The sequence below is a fragment of the Branchiostoma floridae genome, chromosome 1, assembly GCF_000003815.2.
Source record: "Branchiostoma floridae strain S238N-H82 chromosome 1, Bfl_VNyyK, whole genome shotgun sequence".
Taxonomy (NCBI): Eukaryota; Metazoa; Chordata; class Leptocardii; order Amphioxiformes; family Branchiostomatidae; genus Branchiostoma; species Branchiostoma floridae.
This window is the reverse complement of record NC_049979.1, coordinates 17,542,879-17,561,722: the sequence shown is the minus strand read 5'-3', so window position 1 is coordinate 17,561,722 and position 18,844 is coordinate 17,542,879. Positions and strand designations below refer to the sequence as shown.

Genomic DNA, 18,844 nt, shown 5'->3' with positions numbered 1-18,844 from the left:
GCACTTCTTGAGCTGGAAGTAGCTAAAGCAGAAAAGGTTTGTGACTGTTCCGCATATCATGTACGCAATATCAGTTCCGAACTCTAACTATTCTGCAACGCCCGTATTTATTTACAGGTAGTGTTGCCATCAAACTCGTTGCCACACGAGCATTGTCGTTTCTTTCCTTGTTTAAAAGTATTAATGACTGCTTCAGTAAGAGCCTTGATGTTTTAGGATGGGGTTAGAGTAGTTTTAGAATCGTCTGTGGTATCTTGTCTTGTGTCCATTCAGGAAAGAGTTGCATCTGAGCTTGAAAAAAAGTCAAAGAGCGCTGTCGAAAAACTGTCGGAAGAGGAGCTACAGGTATGTATATATATGTGTGTGTGTGTGTGTGTGTGTGTGTGTGTGTGTGTGTGTGTGTGTGTGTGTGTGTGTGTGTGTGTGTGTGTGTGTGTGTGTGTGTGTGTGTGTGTGTGTGTGTGTGTGTGTGTGTGTGTGTGTGTGTGTGTGTGTGTGTGTGTGTGTGTCCATTTAGTAGACATTTGACAAACTGCCAGGCTATTTTTCTGGACATACGCCTCACTGTACAACTGTTTCATTCGTATCTACAATGCCAATCTGTATTTTACCATTCCCACTATTACAATCCAGGCCGTCGCGTGCATGGTGCGGGGACATCCCGACCCTTCCGCCGTTCTAACGGAGATGGGACTGATCACCAGTATCCAGGAGTTACTTCTCGCCACACTGAAGGACAAGGGCCTACTGTAGGCCGTCGTAAGGCTTTGCCGCGATAGTCAACCCTGTGTGGGAGGATGCTGTAGAGTTTAAATCGTCCTTTACAGCTGTTGTTTTAGGTTCTACTCAAGTTAATTATTTTTAGTGCTTACCCGATAAACTGGCCCGAGATATGGCATAACACACCAGTTCTGCACAAGCCGTGAAAGACCAAGATGTTTCATGCCATCGCACACCGGGTCGTACCTCTACTCTTAAGTGTGGTGGGTCTTAAACGTACTTCATGTGTGACTATTAAAAAACTGACCCCGGACTGTATTGCCTAACAGTAGCGCCTAAATCGGTGCATAGAACACAGACAGGACGTGATGCACAAGCGAGGATGTCACGGCACATTGGGGTCAAGTAGTCTGGCGCGACTTTAAGTAGTGTACGTTGAAAATTTAAACACCGTAATGTATGAGTCAAGCCATTTTTCTTCATAGAAAGGGCAAATAATCGTAAGAGGCTACATTAATTTCTTGTAATAATGTGTGCAGACGTGTGTGAAACCTATCTCACAGCGTTAAGGCAGCTGGTGTAGAGATAGAAAATGTGTTCCAAAGTTTTTATGTTTCCAAAAGCTTGTGGTTTTATGGCTATGTTTTAATGGGATTGCTACATTAAAAGAGTTAAGTGCCACTGTGCATGTGTCATTATCCCCAACAGATTTGATGACATTTGAATGAAGACTCATCTTCGTTGGTAGAATACATAGGGTTGATGAGCCCTTATGAAAACAGATGCCCCATCTCTACATCATCGGAATTCGAAGTGTCTCAACATTTTCATATGGACATGTAGTAGCTCTGTACCAAGTTCATTTTGGATACGGAGCAGAACTGGTTTGTGAGGGTCGTCAAAGAGGCAATTTACATCAGGGCACGTCAACCATCACTGGACCGTGTCGGTGGTAGATGTCGCCTTCTCCCCACTTTTGATTAGCTCCTCACGTCATGACACTTCTGCCTTTCGGAACGTCAGCTTTGAATCACACATCTGATGAAGGTCGGTGAGATCGAAGGAAAATTCATTGTGTTTGTTTTCCTTGCGTTGGAAGAAAGCTCAAACGTTGCCAAAAATATAGATTTGATGATAGATAGTGCGTGATCCAGTTTGCAACATGCAGAGATAGATGATTGATCTGTAAATGGCGAGCACGTTTTTTTTCTGGTCAGTATCATTAGTATTAATCACATTCACCACTAGTTACACCAGCAAGACTTAGTCGTAAATCAACCGCTTTGTTGTCTAACTACTACAGCAGGAGGGTAATGTTTACTAGAGTTGAAGCAGAAATGTCGCCTGTCATCTCTGTGAAAGATAGCAACCTAAACATGTCATGTATGAGACAGAGTGACCTATATGTGTCATAGTATGATAAAGTTAGCCGGTTTCTTGGTAATTCATCTAGCAGGAAAACGGGCCATTTCTGACCAATTATGCTGTATAGCAGACTGTCATGGTTTGAGTGTTGTTGATGTATGTTATACATACATTCCAGTAACACTGGCTTTAAACCGTTTGCTGTTCAACTCAGCTATACATTCATTCGAGTAAGGCCCCCTTTGTACTAAACGGCGCTCTAAAATTGGCCAGAGCGCACAGCGAGAGCCGAGACCTCAGAAATATCAAACCTGTCACCCTCTCACATATTGAAATATTACTGATAGTGTTTGTAGACGGTTGAAATAGCATAAAATGCCACTGACACTATTGTAAATCAATTATGGAAGCTGGGATAGGTCACATGAAATGGTTTTATGCGCATTTATCCATAAGTCATTGCCGTTGTCAACTGCACAATGAAGAAACCATCTTGTACAGACGAGACCACACGTCCACCTGGTGATCGATACATGTTGTATAACGTTATGGCAAGAAAGTATAAGAGAAACCCTAGGGAAAAAAGTCACAGCACAAACAGAAAAAATTCTGGACAGTTTCTGTCCGCGATCTTCATCAACCACCAGATTAAATTGTAGTCTATATTGCATACCTGATAAAGCGCCTCCTTGCGTCGGTAAACAGGTTTGAACTGAAAGTACAAGGTGTGTCCGGACAGATTTATTTGATCCAATCACATCGGCATGACTCCTACTCTTTTTGATAAGTATGGCTGAGTCTTGTACTTGCTAGAGGTGTGGCTGTCCTCAAACCCGGGTCTTATAGCTTTAACGTCCTATCAGAGATACGTCCCTATCCAAAGCTAGGTATCCATTTACACATGAGCCAATGGCACAACATGGAATGTGTCAAGAATTCAAACTCAATATCTCCAGGCTCCGAGTCAACAACCCTAACCACAAGGCCACCGTACCACCGTGAGATGTACATCTATCTGTCAATGCCATTAGTACACCGAATAAATAACCGAATAAACGTTTTTTTTTTCAATATTATCGACAGCCCAACCATATCACTGCACTGTATCTTGACGAGATGCAGCGGTGGTATTGAGATTTCCCATTTCTAAATACGATCAAAAACTATTGCAGGGTTCAACGTTGGTGTTAATTGGTGACGTTTTACGTGCACAGCTATAGACTGGTTCAGGTTCATTTGTGTTAGCACCATGACTGACAGCCTCCTGGCAGATGCTGAATTGTGAGACTAATTTACAGTAGCGTACGTCGTCCACCAATGAAAGGACCACAAGTTCATATTAGTTGCACTGTATGAAAACATTTTGACTCAAGCATTTAAAGATTTACAATAAAACCTCATCGAAATAAGTTTAGACATGGCAGAGTCTTACAAGTGCCAAGACCTGCCTTACCATGGCTTTCCTTATGTTCGCGCTGACATATCCTGTATTGTTGTTGCTGTCAATATGAACACAGTTAAGGTGATTCATTCATTTTTCTCATGGTGTAGGGTTAGGTAATCCTTGCCGTGCTGTAATGTATCTGGCTGTGTAGACAGGACTGACATGGGCACATTACAACTCGCAAGATAAGTCCTTTATTGCTGTTTAGCTATCCCACCATATACCACCCTCCTTCACCAACTCACACGCTCGTTTACTCACTCATTTACTTGCCCGTATCTTCGGATGAATAAGCTGTTTACACACAACTTGGTACAAATCCAACAATATTGACACAACATACCCACAGCTCCTATTATGATCTTCATTCATGTACTAAAAAGACAAAAAATCACCCCATGGCGTGCTCGGGTAGTGAGGACATCATTCTTTTTATTGAAAGTCACTGTCTTCGTCCATCGTTTCATTTATTTTATCTATCACTTTTGTCCTAGCTTGACAAATAAAAGTACGCACAGTCTACACCTTTTATTCTGATATCTCCAGGTTACAACAGCTTACAAATAGGTTAATTCCCAGTGATGAATGAACGAACCGATCCTTCGTCTGTCAGTCCTGGTGTATGACAAGGTGACCGGAAATGAGAACACAGCTCTTCAGAGGGATTGTCGGATTGCTTGCCCGTGAACCCCAGAAGCAATTTGTATTAACGTAAGAACCTGAGTAGGTGAGAGATTGGCTGCATGAGGTCCGGATATTAACCGTAGGAGTTGATATAGCCTCCAGGAAAAACTTATCACCAATCACATAAGCGTGCCATCTGCACTGATCAAGTTGCCATAATCAGTTGCAAACAGGGGTCTGCAACATAACGACTTTAATTTAACAAAAACAAAAGAAGGAAATCGAGACCGTTTGAGTTTGTTTATTACTGACTTATTTTGTAATTAGACCGTTGGAAAGTACTAGCTACATTTCTTTTTTCATGATCGGCAAACTTGTAGTGATTGTTGGCCAGCTCTGTCATCGATATTGTATGCTGGGTCTACAATGGCAGCGGTCCAATATAACGTCCGATATAATCCCAAAATATGCGTGTTGATTTATCCGAAAATTATTGTTTTGGTGGGAAATCCACGTTGAGTTTAGCATTGATAGGTGCATCAGTAACCTTTCCTGACAAAGGGCCCGGTAATAAAATTTTAATGACTCCCTTCAAGGAGTTCCCGAACCTCCTACCTAGACTCTGTAAACACTTCACGTACAGCCGCTACGTCAGCACGCGTACGCGCGCAGCTGCGGAGTCAGATCTGATCAAAGAGCGTACTTGGTGACCGGGAGTCAGACGGCTGCTCGCCTGCTGCATACGGCGTTCCACCGGTAAGCACTCGGGACAACCCGTACTTCCCGCCGTCAGCACGCGGCTGACTACAGAAGGCCCACTGCGGGAAGACGGTCCGTCTGTACCGACCTACGGTGGGAGACCTTCCGGCCTGGACAGGCAGGTGTACAGGTGAGTGCTCGGCCCTGGTGACCGTGACGATGTGTTTGATCGATAAGCGGCTCCTGTAGGATATGCTGCCGAGCCTGCTACCCTAAAACAAGCCTCCACAAGGAAGTGAGCTATGAACAAGGGACTACGTATGCTTTTTTACCTGTGTACTTGAAAGTATTGATACGAGTATACAGTGCAGAATATCCACTGAATCTGGAGACTACAAAAACGACAATATTTTTCAACAAAATCTATATAAGTATACTTGAAAATTAGGGCATACAAATGTGCGCCGTTTACTGCATAACTTTAAAGAGTTGTCAAATGCGTTGATTATTTTATGGCGTCCTTGTTATTTGGTCCATTTAGCTAAGGTGTGGCTAGTTTGACCCTTGGTGTCTGATGAGGCACTTACTACTAGATGTGTTTGTTAAATCTTCTGTGGTCATTAGATACCGCAGTATCAGGTTAGGGATCCCAACACGCTTCATTATCTAAAGCCCAAAGTCATCAACTGAGATTATGTTATTATACCAAATCCAGTGTGAATGTGTGAAACCCTCGCCAAGCAGATTAGTTTGTGGCTGTTGCCAGGCCCATGAAGGTCCGACCTGTCCTGGATATCCACCCACACAGCCCGGGTCGTGACGCGTCTTACGGCACAAATAATAGCAGCCTCATTACCCCGCATTGTGTTCGCTAGGAGACCACGTTTATCTGGGCCATTACAAAACTATGGGGGTCTTCACAATACAGTTTCTAGTCATCTTGTCTTCTGAGTTGTGTTGTATTGATAGTATGGTCAGCAGCAAGTAACAGGTTATAACAAGTCGATGATAAGTTGATTATGTTTACATCAATCATGACGTCGAAGAAAATGGTCGGAAAATGTATCGTTATTTGTTACTAGTTACGCAAACTAGCAAATCAATATACTATACATTAGATTCTACTGTTTACCTTACGACAATAAAAGTAAGTGTTTATGCGGTAACTTCATTATGCAGAAGACCGACCATAGACGCGAGGACCGTTACGTTTCCTTCTGAAGTTTACAGGAGAAAATACCTGAACTGAATGGAATCCATATTGCTGTATAGAAGTCTACTGAACTGCCCCTTCCTACTGACGTTTGTTTGGATTACTCTCCAAGCAGAGGTTAGGTCGCGGAGATAGAAGTAGTCAGGAGTTTTACCGGTAAAGGGAGCTAGCCAGTATAAATCCCGACTTCTACTGTATTCTCGACCCAACCTCTGCTTGTAGAATATGTCTGGATGCCCAAGCCTCAGCGTCGTCACAGCTGACTGAGAATTCGTACCTGGGAAAATTGTGTGCCTGGCCGGCTAGTTCCGGTTGCGCATAGCAAATCACTGAATGACTACCTGCATGTGGCCGCCGCTTTGTAAACTTGGCATTCCTCACGTAGTTCCCTAGAGAATAGACTAATTGTTGACTTAAGAATATTTGATTTCCAATCTTGGGGGCGAGGCCCGAGGCGAATTTGCAAAATGAGACTCGAGAGAAAGTTTTCATAAGTCCAGTCTTCCGTGGAAATGTAAATATTTGACTGGTTGATAAAACAAGGACCACAAGGAGGCCGTCAACAGCAAAAACGGACAGAAGTTTAACCGGCCTAGGTTTGCTCATCTCTTTCCGCTGGACGTTTATGTGAGAAAAGGTTGAACCAATCATCGATTCATACCTACCTACTTCCTAGTATCATCTGTTGCCAGATACTTCACAGTCTGTATCGTCCCGCCTACCTCGCGAATTTTCATTTCCCTGACTTACGTGTTCCGTGTGAAAGAGATTAGTAAGCCTGGCCATGGGGAGAAGTAAACTGACGTGGTTATTGTTGGACGGAGACGTGTAAGGGCGTGTAGAGCACAGGGGGTGGGGCTGGGAGAACCGTACATAAACTGTAACACTTCATCCGGGAGTCACTACAGGGTCTCACAGTCTGTGTGCAGGTACGGTACCGGATTCAGAGCTCTGTCAGGAACAGGCAGGACTACAGTTGTCACAGGTATTTCATTCTATCAGTGTTAATAATGTTAACCATAGATCATACATCCTAGGTCTGGTCTTAGTGGTCCTGCTATTGTTAATGGGGTTGTGCCATATCTGAGACGTTAGTCAGGAGCGGTCATATTCAAGGAAGAAGAACGGTATTCAGTAGAGAATGTGCTTGCTAACATTCAACAGACGCTTGAAGCTGAAGGCATTTTCCGCTAGATATTTCCGCCCCGTTAGATATGATATATAACCGGCCATAAAGATTATCTAACGGGGCGGAAATATCGCTTTAGTTTAATGGTCCCGAATGGCATAAACAAGGATATAAAAGCAAGAGGAAGTCTTTGCTGAGAAAGGAGAACCTTTGGCTGCATATAAAATGGTGTAAGCTCACATGTAAGAACTGAATGAGTTTCACCCCCAGTGGTGACTGTTTGGGAGGAATTATTGCTATCGTGTGTGAAATGAAGACCATGCGAACGTTTCTCTTGGAAGTAGGTTCGTCAGCGTTTGACGCATTTTTTTTAAACGGGGGTGGGCGTAGGTGAAATATAACGCAGGGACTATTCTCTTGCAGTGTACATGTAACGTTATATCAACACTTTTAAAGAGTTTCCTCATGTGCAGAATTGTTCACAGTACACATTAATGATGACCTATTGTCCCGTGTTCTTGGAGACAAAACGTTATCCGTACGTTTACAACGGATCCTCAGATTACAGAATTAAAAGAAAGCTTCTTGACGTGAAATATAGAGTTGATTCTGAAAAGTAACAAAGCATGTGGGGTTTTCATTAAATTCCCTACATCTCACCTTGGCCGTGGGGGTCCCTATAATGAAGATTGATAAATCAACACCTACGAATCCCATAAATTAATTCATTAATTAGCGATATGGTGCATGTAGCGGTAGCACAACAAGAAACACACCCAGTCTTATTCTGTTGTTATAGTATAACCCTGTCCATGTCGTTTGTAGCAACTGTAGTTGAATTGCCAGGTTATGTGTAAGCATGGAATAATTCCTTTCCGACAGCGGGCGGTTTCTAGGAGAGCTGCAAATGTTGAACAATGAGACACTTGGATACGCAGTTCACCCACCGAAATGTTTAACAAACATTGGCGAGCCTCAAAACGAAGGCAAAACGTCTCAAAGAGATGTAGGTGTTGAATTAAACTTGCCTAGTTCGGCTGAATGACTTGCACTGCGACATGAAACTAAATATGGGGGATTTTTGTAACCAACAGAATGAAATTAAGTCATCGGAATTGTGCATCCCTGTTTAGTTTGGTGATCTGCTTATCTGTCTGTTGGTGGATCTAGTGATCGATATATAGCTGTAGATGTATAGATAATCAGATATAAAAAATACATTTTCATAACTCCACATATGTTCCCATTCTATTCGATCAGAATTACAGTGATACAGCATTATGAGGGTGTTAGTTCTTTTACATTAAACCCCAATAAGTTCACCTGCAAGCTTCATCAATGATTAATGTCTTGAAATAACGATTGAAGATAGCATCAAGAAAGTCAATCAAATGACCATGAACCGTCAACTTCAATTGTACTATATTTACTGCTGCCGTGTTCTCGACGACGCCTGTATCAGTGGGAATGTCATTAAACTGTCATGTGAGCTGGAGTTTGTGTGAAAATACAATTTCTAGTCGTGGGTTCATGAACCTTGGCACGAACGTTCACACGCAGAACTACGGGGCTTCCAACATCTGCTTGGAGATTACCACAACAGTGGCTCAGTGGTAATGCTCTAGACCCCTATTAACAGCATATCATTGTTCTACACATCCTAACAGAAACTGTTCGACCTACCCAGATGTCATCCAAGGACACGGGTTATAAGGCTAATACTTTATCCTTGTCAATGTCAAAAGGACACATTCATCATATATTCAGGACATGCGTGTACATAGCCGAGGACATGCATGCTCTTTAATTTAGAATCAATCATGGCGCTCTCCTCAAAACATTCTACTCATCATGCTAAAACACATCGTTACGATATGCAATGTAACTTTCATGGCTGCGCCATTTGGCGAAGATATGTGTTTTGTGGAACTCTAGTTAGATAAAGGATGACCTTAAAATGTTCAGAACGTGTAATAGACTACTACAAAGCCTACTATTCGTTGCTCCAGATGGTAACGTCTTCTAATGTCGCCAATCTGCCTTTGAATGGATGTTGTAACATAAGTTAAGACGACACTACGGAATCAGAAAAAATGCCTATTCTGTGTCACACGGTGGAATCGTCATAAAAGGACCTCGCTTTTGCTCAAATTGCTGTTGCTTGACTATAATTACCCAGATTATTGAGAATGTTTTCAAGGGTTTTTGGAATACCATAATGCGGGATAGCAAACGGCTATAGTATAAAATTAATAATCTTACCATACAGTAATATATAGCTCTAGTATAAAGCTCTATAGTAACAAACTTATAATGCAGTAATATATAGCTTCTTTTGGACTTTCTTCCGTTGTAGTGTAGGTTATCATAGATGCTTTTGAAAATTTAATCGCTCAGACATAAAATGCAAAATCTACTTGATAAGATGTTGTGTGATAAAATCTTAGGGCTATATGATAAGATTGGCAAATAGAATGTTAACGTTTATTTCAGCATCTGTTGTATGAATGTTTCAGTAACATCAGACATGAGAATATGACAGAAGCTACTCGTATCGCTTTCTACGTCACATTGGCAATTAGGAATTGTTCATTGTTCAAATACTGCAGAGGCCGGTTGACTCTAATTGCCCAGAATCAATATTACCAAGACAAGGATATAATAGAAATAACATCTCATTGGTGAAGCTCACTTCTCACCACTATAATCTTTTCCAGTCTTTTAGAAACACTCACGACCAAGTCTCGCGTGACCAACTGAATCTCGCGGCTCACACGGACTATTGTCTGTTGAGCTGCCACTGATTGATATATGTGCATGGACACAACATACATCTCCACCTGAAAAGACAGCGGAAATTGTGGGAAACTGGCCGCAGAAAGGCTTTACAATTTGGTCAAAGGCACATCTAATCCCGGTGGGGACATCAGTTCAAAAAGAAAATGCGGTGGAGCGTTCGACAATTACAGCACCTGCTGTAAACGTTCACACAGGTAGCAGTGGCAGTAACTTCATTTCAACCATGTTCCAGCGGTCACGGAAACCTCATTACAGGCCGGTCATGTTTGATAGAAGCTCTGCAACTGTTTACTTTGTACAGCTCTCATAGAGCTCATGTACATTGAGAAAGAACTAGTCTTTCGTTTTTTTGATGTACGATTGTTCCCTTGGATTATCGGTCCCCCTGCCCTTGGAAACGGAGCAACATTTGGCACGAATGCGCAAAAGGTGAGCCCGGACTCAGCTAAACGTAATCAGGCTTTTCACTAATCTTGTATGAAGTGGCATGCCGACAAACTTGGAGCAGTAATGTTCGTGTTGTCCAGAGTCACCCATGCACGCGCTCACGGGTTGACCCGCAGGGAGGGTACGTGGGATGATGTTTGGAACGGTCAATGAAGACTGACCAGGGGTAGGCGGGAAATCGTCCCAACAGCCCGTCATCACCCAGGAGATCCCCGCTGACTAAGTTGTCACACTACAGGTCGCACGTAGGCTCGGGGATACAGGTATTGTCAGGATGTAGTCAGGGATAGTTTTGAATGGTGTATGTGAAACAACGTTGAGGTTTGATGGCACGCTAGCTCAGAAGGCCAAGGACGACTTGAAAAGTGACGAGAGGTAGCCTCCATCGCAGGGGGAGGGGGTGTTGCTTATAATACACTTTTGCCGGCCATGTCTTTTTAAACTGGGTCGCTTGTCTTTTATTTCTTGTGCCACAAACGACCCAGTACATAAAAGAGTCTTCAGAAAAATGTGCATTGTGAGCAAAAAATGAAAAAAAGAAAAGACAACAGGCAGCACAAGCGACCCAGTACAAAAAGACGTGGCCAGCAAAAGTGTATTATAAGCCCCCAAGGCCAAGCCCTGAGAGCCTGCAAGTTTTGAAGCTAGGCGAGAGGATGATTGTAGTTTCGTACATATATTTCTTGTCGGTGTCTATCCCAGTCCTGGTGTGGACGATAGAGCAATGAGCAGGGATATTGTCTCCATGGAAACTACAGGTTGCCCCTAGCAACGACATCTGACACCTGACTCCTCGTAGTCCGCGTAATTGAGGCATATTATGAGTTAACAATTGACGGGAAATTCAATTTGCGTACCATTCAAAGTTCATGTCAAAGCATTGATACGTCTGCGTTCATTGAAGGGGATCGTTTACTACGTCGGCGTTTTTCGCTAAACGGAAATACACAAGTGATAATCATTAAAGTGATTCAGAACTTGATCAGTTATCAACGAAAATCAAAGTGAAAAGCCCCAATGGTCTCGATCTAGACGATTTACGTTCAGCAAAATGTATTCTGTCGACCTACGATTTGTTGTTGATGAAGCGTAAATCATTCTTACCGAACGGTCCCTTGCTAAATGAACTAGTGACCTACTTTTTGAACGCGGAGCCAGGTTTCATTAGCGCTCACGCAAAAGTAATTTGCATATCTGCCATATCCTATATTTTATGACATTTAGCATTCAAAGTGCCAAACGAGACGTATGGTTTGTCGTCCGGAAAGATTTTGCTATGACACTCTGGTAATCATATCAGAGTTGACACTTTCATCCCCCACGTACAGGTGTTTCACTTGATGCTGAATTTTCGAATTGATACTTAAAAGATCCCTGCGATAAATGAATTAACCCCACTTGGGAGGCGTGGATAACAGTCTCACTCTTAGAGGGTTTGTAGGATAACCATTGATCGGGTATATGGGCTTTTCAATCAGTCGGAGTATTAGGAAATAGTCTCCAGTCAGTGTTAGCCTCCAGGAGACAGGACCTGACGCCACCGTGGTTACCTTGGTGTCTCCTTACGTACGCTATATGTTGGCAGGTTGAACTGTCCCTATCAGTTTGATCTCATCATCTGTCTTCTTGCCCGCAGGCTTGTAGCGGTTGAGGGGAAGGCAGTGAAGACTCCGTTGCTCGAGCTACAGGTTCGCCCCTAGCCGGGCCTGGACAGCGACTTCATCACCAGCTGTCCCTCACACACACACGGGCCTAGAGAGGACCTGAGGTGTCCAGTATGTCGCACGGATTCTTACCTGCCATCCAGATGAACGGACAGAAAAGTCTGCCATCGTCACCGCCACACAAACGTCAAAACCTTAACCCAGAATCTATATCGTCGCCTGGAGCGCCGTCGGGTTCACCAGTGGCTACAGACTCTCATTCACGACCGACCGCCAGGCTGCCAGGGATAACCAGGAAAGATTCCGACTTTATCAACGGTGGGAAGAGCTCGGAGGTGGAAACACAGGAAGATTCAGACAACACAAAACCGACTGCCAAGCAAGTCAGGAAGAAGAGTCGAAGTCCTCGTCGGAGAAAGAAGATAAACAGCTGGCACAGTTGGCCGGATGTGGATTCACCAAATAGAATGTTCCCGGAAATCATGAACATGGACTCAAAAGAAGGTAGGGGTGTGTCTGAAGTCCCTTGCGATTTTAAGCATGGCAAGCAGACAAAACTACCCCAGCTTACGGTAAACACCGCACAAGTGAATCACATGGACAGTATAAAGTCACCCCCTGTAAACAAGAAAGCGAAAAAAGATAGGAATAACAGTGACAATAATGCTAACAGGTTGTATGCACCGCATTCAGAAAGCACAAACCACGGAGTGATCCTGCCGCCACTGGGGCATGGTACAAACTGGAAAACGTTCCAAAGGAACGGAGAGGACACTACAACTAGATGTAAGAGTGTCGACTCGGAGGTCGCGTCGGCGAGTGAGGAGACGGACTCCAGAATGAGCTCCCCGGAGCTGGACATGAAGTGCACCTCCTGGCTGGAAGGTCTCCGCAGAGCACAGTCAGACGACCTGTTACTGATGAAGCAGTCCGCTCAGATGAAGTAATTGTTTTAAGAAATTCTAGAAGGGGAGTCTGGAACTCTCAGTCAAGGCTATGTATGAACGCAACAGCGGAACTTTATCAGTATTTCTGCAATATAGATTTGATCCTCCAAGGAAGATTTTGCCTCTTTATACTGGCCAGTCACTGTTGTCTGTCATGTACTGTACCCGGATCTATTCGGCTGCAATTTTTGTTCGAAGACGTAGGGTTACTGTATTAAACAGTGACGTTGCATATACATTATCATTGTCTTTCCTTTCGTCATTTTAGATATCATTGAGCGTATAGGCTCACTGGAAATATTTCAGTGCAGCGTCGCGTTGGTCGATCCCACGTGTGAAGAAACGTGACTATCACCTAATTATCTTACCAGATAATGATGTATAAGATTGATTGGCAGTGATGAATACAGTTCAGATGATATCAATACAGATACATATAACTGTCGTGGTATCCAGGCGACAGGTGGTGTATGTGGGCAGTTAAAAGGATCACTCACGTAAATGTTCGATCTATTTTCCACCTGAGCGTTTCTGTCAGAAGACACAGTGAAACATGTTTGTACGACACTTCTGACAAGATAAAACTGTACATTAGAACTGGCTGCTCAAGCCTAGATCACTGGACTGGAACACAGAGACTCTCATTTTACATTATATATAATGGCGTGTTGAAACTATTTGTGCAGTGCAATAATGTTTCTTCACTCTAAGACGTTTTCTGATATCATTACTATTCATTATGTATTTGAATTATGTATTCCGTAATACAATCCATCTTGAGAAGGAATGTTGGCTGTTTTATACTGTTAATTGTTGTTACTTTCATCCTTCCTTGAAGACAATACATCGATAGATTACACTGTGTTCGTTAAGAAAAAGATAAAGGGCCCCACTCCTCATTTCAGTAATGACGACACCCAATGTTCCATGTCAGGTAGGAACGTTTATTACCAGGACTAGTGAAAAGTGTTTTGTTCACTTTCTTTTTCTTTCAAGGTACCTATTGATTATCATTGAGACGACGACAGGGGGATTACGTTTTATTTTGTATACTTAACATTTGATTGTCTTCCATGCCATACATACGTGCAGCGTACGTATGTCTACTAACATATGTCATGCATACGCGTCAGTCTCAATGATGCTTTTATGAGAGTTCAACCTGTGATTTAAGTTAGTCTCCCATTACTTGGATGCATTTCACAAATCAGCCTGCACGGCGGAACGTACGGACGGTCTGCACCGCTGCCATCAGGTGGCGGCAGGCTAATTTGGCGCCATTATCTGTGGCAGGACAATAGGTCCATTAGCCTTCCTAATCTCCTATTCAGGGTAGGAAGTGAATAGATGTATCCTGGGAGAGAATCTCACAGAGCTGTACCAGCGATAGTCAGCCTGACAACGTGATCGCATTCTCAATGTTATCGAGGGAAGAGATAACCTTCCTAATATGGTACCAGGGATATGTAGAGAAAAAAGCTCGTGATTTAAGCAGACTTATGTGTATGGTCTATTTATGGCGGCAAAGTAGTCTTAATGCTGTAGCTCGCTGCTTTACAGCATTAAGAGTAATACTTGTTGCAATTTTTAGGGGGTAAACCCTTAATCTCTTCATGTCTTAAAGAAGATGAAGAGATTCAGTGTCTAATTGAAGCCTGTGGAATAGACAACTGCAGTTATTCTCAACAAATTGTGTAGCTGTGGTCATCAGAGATAAAAACAAAATCAGTCTATGTACAACAAGAAAATTGCTATACTTCTGTAGCTTTTTCTGTAACCAGTCAGCAAAAAAAAGTATTCTTCCCAACATCTGCTTGGAGATTACTTCAGTCCAACCCGACCTCCATGGTGCTGTCCTGTACAATGTTGTTTTGAATAGAAATTAAACAATCACCTTCTAATCGTATACAACACATTAAGGACAACTTTTGCACCTGGTTTCAGATTTAAGGGGTATCTCACTGAAACTGCGGTGCAATTGAGGGCGCCACTGCGGCCAGCGATTTGACAGAGCAGTCAACCAAGTTCATCGATAAAAAAGAATAGCGTTTACGCGATGATTGTTTGTAGTCATTTTAGTCGTTCTTGTCAGTCTTGTGTGACATTTCCGGTAGTCAAGCGTCGCACAAATTTGATTTGGAATGCAGCGACACCGCAAACTCAGGCGGTCCAGGGAGTTCCCCCTTTAGTCCACTCGGTATGTTTTCATCGACCCAGTAAAGTTGCTACTCAAACTATACTGTTCGCGTTACGTTTCAGACCACACCACGTGATGTCTTCACTACAATGTATATCTCTTATAATTATTATTGACAAGTACTAATACCGACCGCACCGGGTGCTGATCTTAGAAGAGAAGTGACCTGACGGTCAACACTGTTCGTTGTGTCACTGACATAGGTTTTCTCAACAAACGAGGAAGTGTGTCAGACGTATTCAATTTCTTGACGTGGTTTTGTTGTTATATAAAAACTATTGCTGTTATATGAAAACGTCTGTTCGGCGGGATGCAATGATATGATCGCAGACAGAGAGGGGTATTACGTACTTAAGAAAAACACTTCTCTTTCAATAAAATCTTTTGACAGTTATTTGACTGTAAGGTTATTGTTATAGCCTTTTCAATGCTTTGGTTTTGGGTAACTAAGGAGCTTATGCGGACATAGCAAAAAGGGCAGGTATACAATAACATCAGAAGGGATCATTAAGGTCACTAAAGTGATGATAATGCCAAGGTAAGGTAGATTTGCGAGTGGGAATAGAACGGATAGTTGTTATTGAACCTATGTATTCACTTAATTTATCTGTTTATCTTGTCATTGAATAAATGAAAACCATGCTGCCTCGGTGGACGTTTATGAAGGCGCTCTTTCCAGTGTTGTGATCTCATGGAAATAATGTCATCATACACAAACAGGCGGTTAGGTAAGTAAGTACAATACCACATTATACCGACAGGAGTCGCTCTTAGCATGCGGTGCTGATCCTGCCCGCACTGTCGACAACTTAGCAATGGATCAACCGAGCAATATATACACAGACAATAGTATTTACTCACGGCTCTAGCAACTCTCACTCTGATTTAGCATAAAACGCTCTCCGGACAGCGACAATTAAAAAGTAAGTTGATAAGATCTTTATTTTCTAGGTTCGATCGCGAACACTGACGTCTCTCCTTGCTGGATGCCTAACTGCGTGCCGTTACCCGTCCTGTTGCGGGAGTTTCTCCCTAACTGATATAAGACAGACGCTTGTAGTAAAGGGACTTACCAATCGCTCTTTTACATGGACACATTTTCCCGTACATCTTACGGTTGTCGAAACCCACATCCCGACGAATCAACAATAAATCTATTCCCCACCCATAAATACATATCGATTTAGACGGCAAAACTATATAAAACTTATTCAGCACTAGTCTCTATCAGACTCCATTATTTTAGGTCGCTGGGAAAACCATAGAAATGGAACAAATAGAGGAGTAAGCCGGTCAGAGGAGTACAGCAGGCCAGGGAACAGCTTGCGACCTACGTAGTGAGGAAATAATTGTTCTGGCCGGCCGACTCCCCTACTGTACGTATCAACGTCATGACTCTATTTGTCCAATTTCTACCACCGATCTACGAAGCCTGGTAGAGGCACAGTCGTACCTTACCCTCCTCTTACCGTGCTGAAGCGCCGTATATCGATAATCTGAAACATTGCAGAGCACCGTCTTTACTACTCTACTACACCATAGACCCTACTTCTAGTAAATTTTTCGCGTGCCTTGTTTATCGTCTCTCACTGAAACAGAAACTCTACATTGTCACTTGCAAGAATGACTCGCAAGAATGTTGAAACAAAAACGGAAAGATAATCGTTATGTCGCCTTTTCGGTGACAAAAATCACATCCTCAAAACCCGTTGTTTTCCTTGTTGTCCCAGGACTTGGGTCTGCAGAGAGAAGCGTAGTCTAATTTATCATTTTTCTTTGTTTAGTGTTCCAGCTTGGGCATTTTTTCTTCAAGTTCAAGTTAAGTAGAAGGTATTTTTGTCCGTTCATTCCTCTCCTCACTCGCTCGATCATTCACTCATTCGCTCGATCGATCGCTCGATCACTCACTTGCTCACCCACTCACCTACTCACTCACTCACTCACACACACACACACTCACTCACTCACTCACTCACTCACTCATACACTCACACACTCACTTACTCATTCTGGCTCACTCACTTTCGCTCACTCACTCACTCATTCACTCAATCACTCAATCACTTACTCAATCACTCACTCTTTTATTCCTTCGATATTTTATTGTTCAGTCGTTCTCACCCTTTCCTTTAGCTACAGTGCTTTTCCTACTAATTATTTCCCACGGGGTTTTTCGGAGTAGAGAGCAGGTATTTTCCACTGGGTACTGATAAAAATGTCACTTTGATGTGTTGTCATTGATAGATGTGGATGATAAAGTTGTGTGTCTTCGAGTTAATGATTGCCCCCAGAGCAGGACTTGAGTGACAGCTACTTCTCGGCATTACACAAGACATCTTTTACGTACGTTTTATTACGAAGGCGATGAAGTAAGTGGATGAGATAACTGGGGAGAAGGTTGGTATAAAAAACAACCCCAGCTACCCGGATCCATGTTACATCCAGGTGTCGATAGCGGGAGCTGTAGTGAGTGTTTAACGAGAGGTGGAAAGAGACTGGGAAGGAAAATGGAAAGACAACTAGTAATGCAGGGTACAAATTGTGGTTTCTTCGTTTTTAATGATAATACCATTAATAGAAGGATCACAGGTGGAACAAACACAAGACAGAATTGATTATCGGGGGAAAATATCAGAAAAACTGTGAACAATGTTATATAATCACAAGAAACTAAGACGTACGTCACTGCGAAAAGCATATTTGGTTGCAAATAAATTCTATCTTAGTCTGGATGGAGCCATTCCACTCTTGTGGGGGAACGATACAACACCGGAGTTACACCATGAATGGTACTCTACGTATTAGAACAGACCTTTGACCCTTGTCGTGGGACACGTACATATTCAACAACACCGTTTGGTCCTTCAAAGACTCACAATCTGAAGACAGGAATAGCTGAGTAAATTGTCCGGGGTGGGGAAGGGTCTGCGTCAGATCCGAACTCACTAAGAAAAGTTACAGACGTAAGATTATAGACTCACTCCGGATGTAATAAGGTATATTTTTGATAAATGACGTTTCTATTGATATCGGAAGGTATTTGGGGAAAATTCATGTCAAATTCGTACACTCATCTCTCGGATTACTTTGTAGTAGAAATGTGGATCAGCTGACCATGTTCTCTGTCGTGACAGATATGATTTCCTCCATGCGCGGCAAAAGACTAGAGATTGTGAAGAATCTAATGTAGAATGATGATATTGTATAGGCAATCCAGGAACATTTCCAATGTTAATAGACTTTACCTGATCCTGACATGTTGAATTTTTATCTCTCCATCTGACATCATTAGAGACCACTAATTCGGTCTAGTTTAAATCGGTTTTCTCACCAAACACATTTGGAAGGAATGGCAGATGTGTACAGATTCGTTAGCGCTGTATTTATTTCCTGCCAATTAACGAGCCGCCGGTTCCCCGTCCTCTGTCGGTTTGCTCAGGTTCAGGAGTGTGTCCTGTCCTGGCCAGCCAGCTGACTGCTCCCGCTTTCACAACTCCCGTCAAACACAGACTAATAGGCAAGGACAGGCTCACGTTTCGCCATCATTGAATTTTGAAGAATGCCAATTTAAATAACACCTATTAGCGAAAATTTCG

General features: G+C 42.8%; 2 protein-coding genes across 4 annotated transcripts in view; both read left to right on the top strand.

Moving 5' to 3' along the window:
* The window catches only part of LOC118410958 (prolyl hydroxylase EGLN3-like), a 2,640-nt gene extending 1,836 nt beyond the window's left edge, over positions 1-804 (top strand). The window contains exons 4-6 of the mRNA XM_035812974.1: positions 7-36; positions 274-345; positions 634-804. Coding sequence (XP_035668867.1) covers positions 7-36; positions 274-345; positions 634-753 — 222 coding nt within the window. The 3' untranslated portion in view covers positions 754-804. The remainder of the gene's footprint in view (positions 1-6; positions 37-273; positions 346-633) is intronic.
* A 3,899-nt stretch (positions 805-4,703) lies between these two features.
* LOC118429736 lies at positions 4,704-13,838 on the top strand. 3 transcript variants are annotated; one of them, XM_035840366.1, is made up of 2 exons: positions 4,704-5,042; positions 12,077-13,838. In XM_035840366.1, exon 2 carries the CDS (start codon positions 12,218-12,220, stop codon positions 13,049-13,051), a length of 834 nt encoding a protein of 277 aa, XP_035696259.1. In that variant the 5' UTR covers positions 4,704-5,042; positions 12,077-12,217; the 3' UTR covers positions 13,052-13,838. The 3 variants fall into 3 exon arrangements, with proteins under 3 accessions (XP_035696259.1, XP_035696253.1, XP_035696267.1); XM_035840360.1 differs by lacking the exon at positions 4,704-5,042 and adding an exon at positions 6,648-7,050; XM_035840374.1 differs by lacking the exon at positions 4,704-5,042 and adding an exon at positions 9,901-10,422.
* Positions 13,839-18,844: the final 5,006 nt, after the last annotated feature.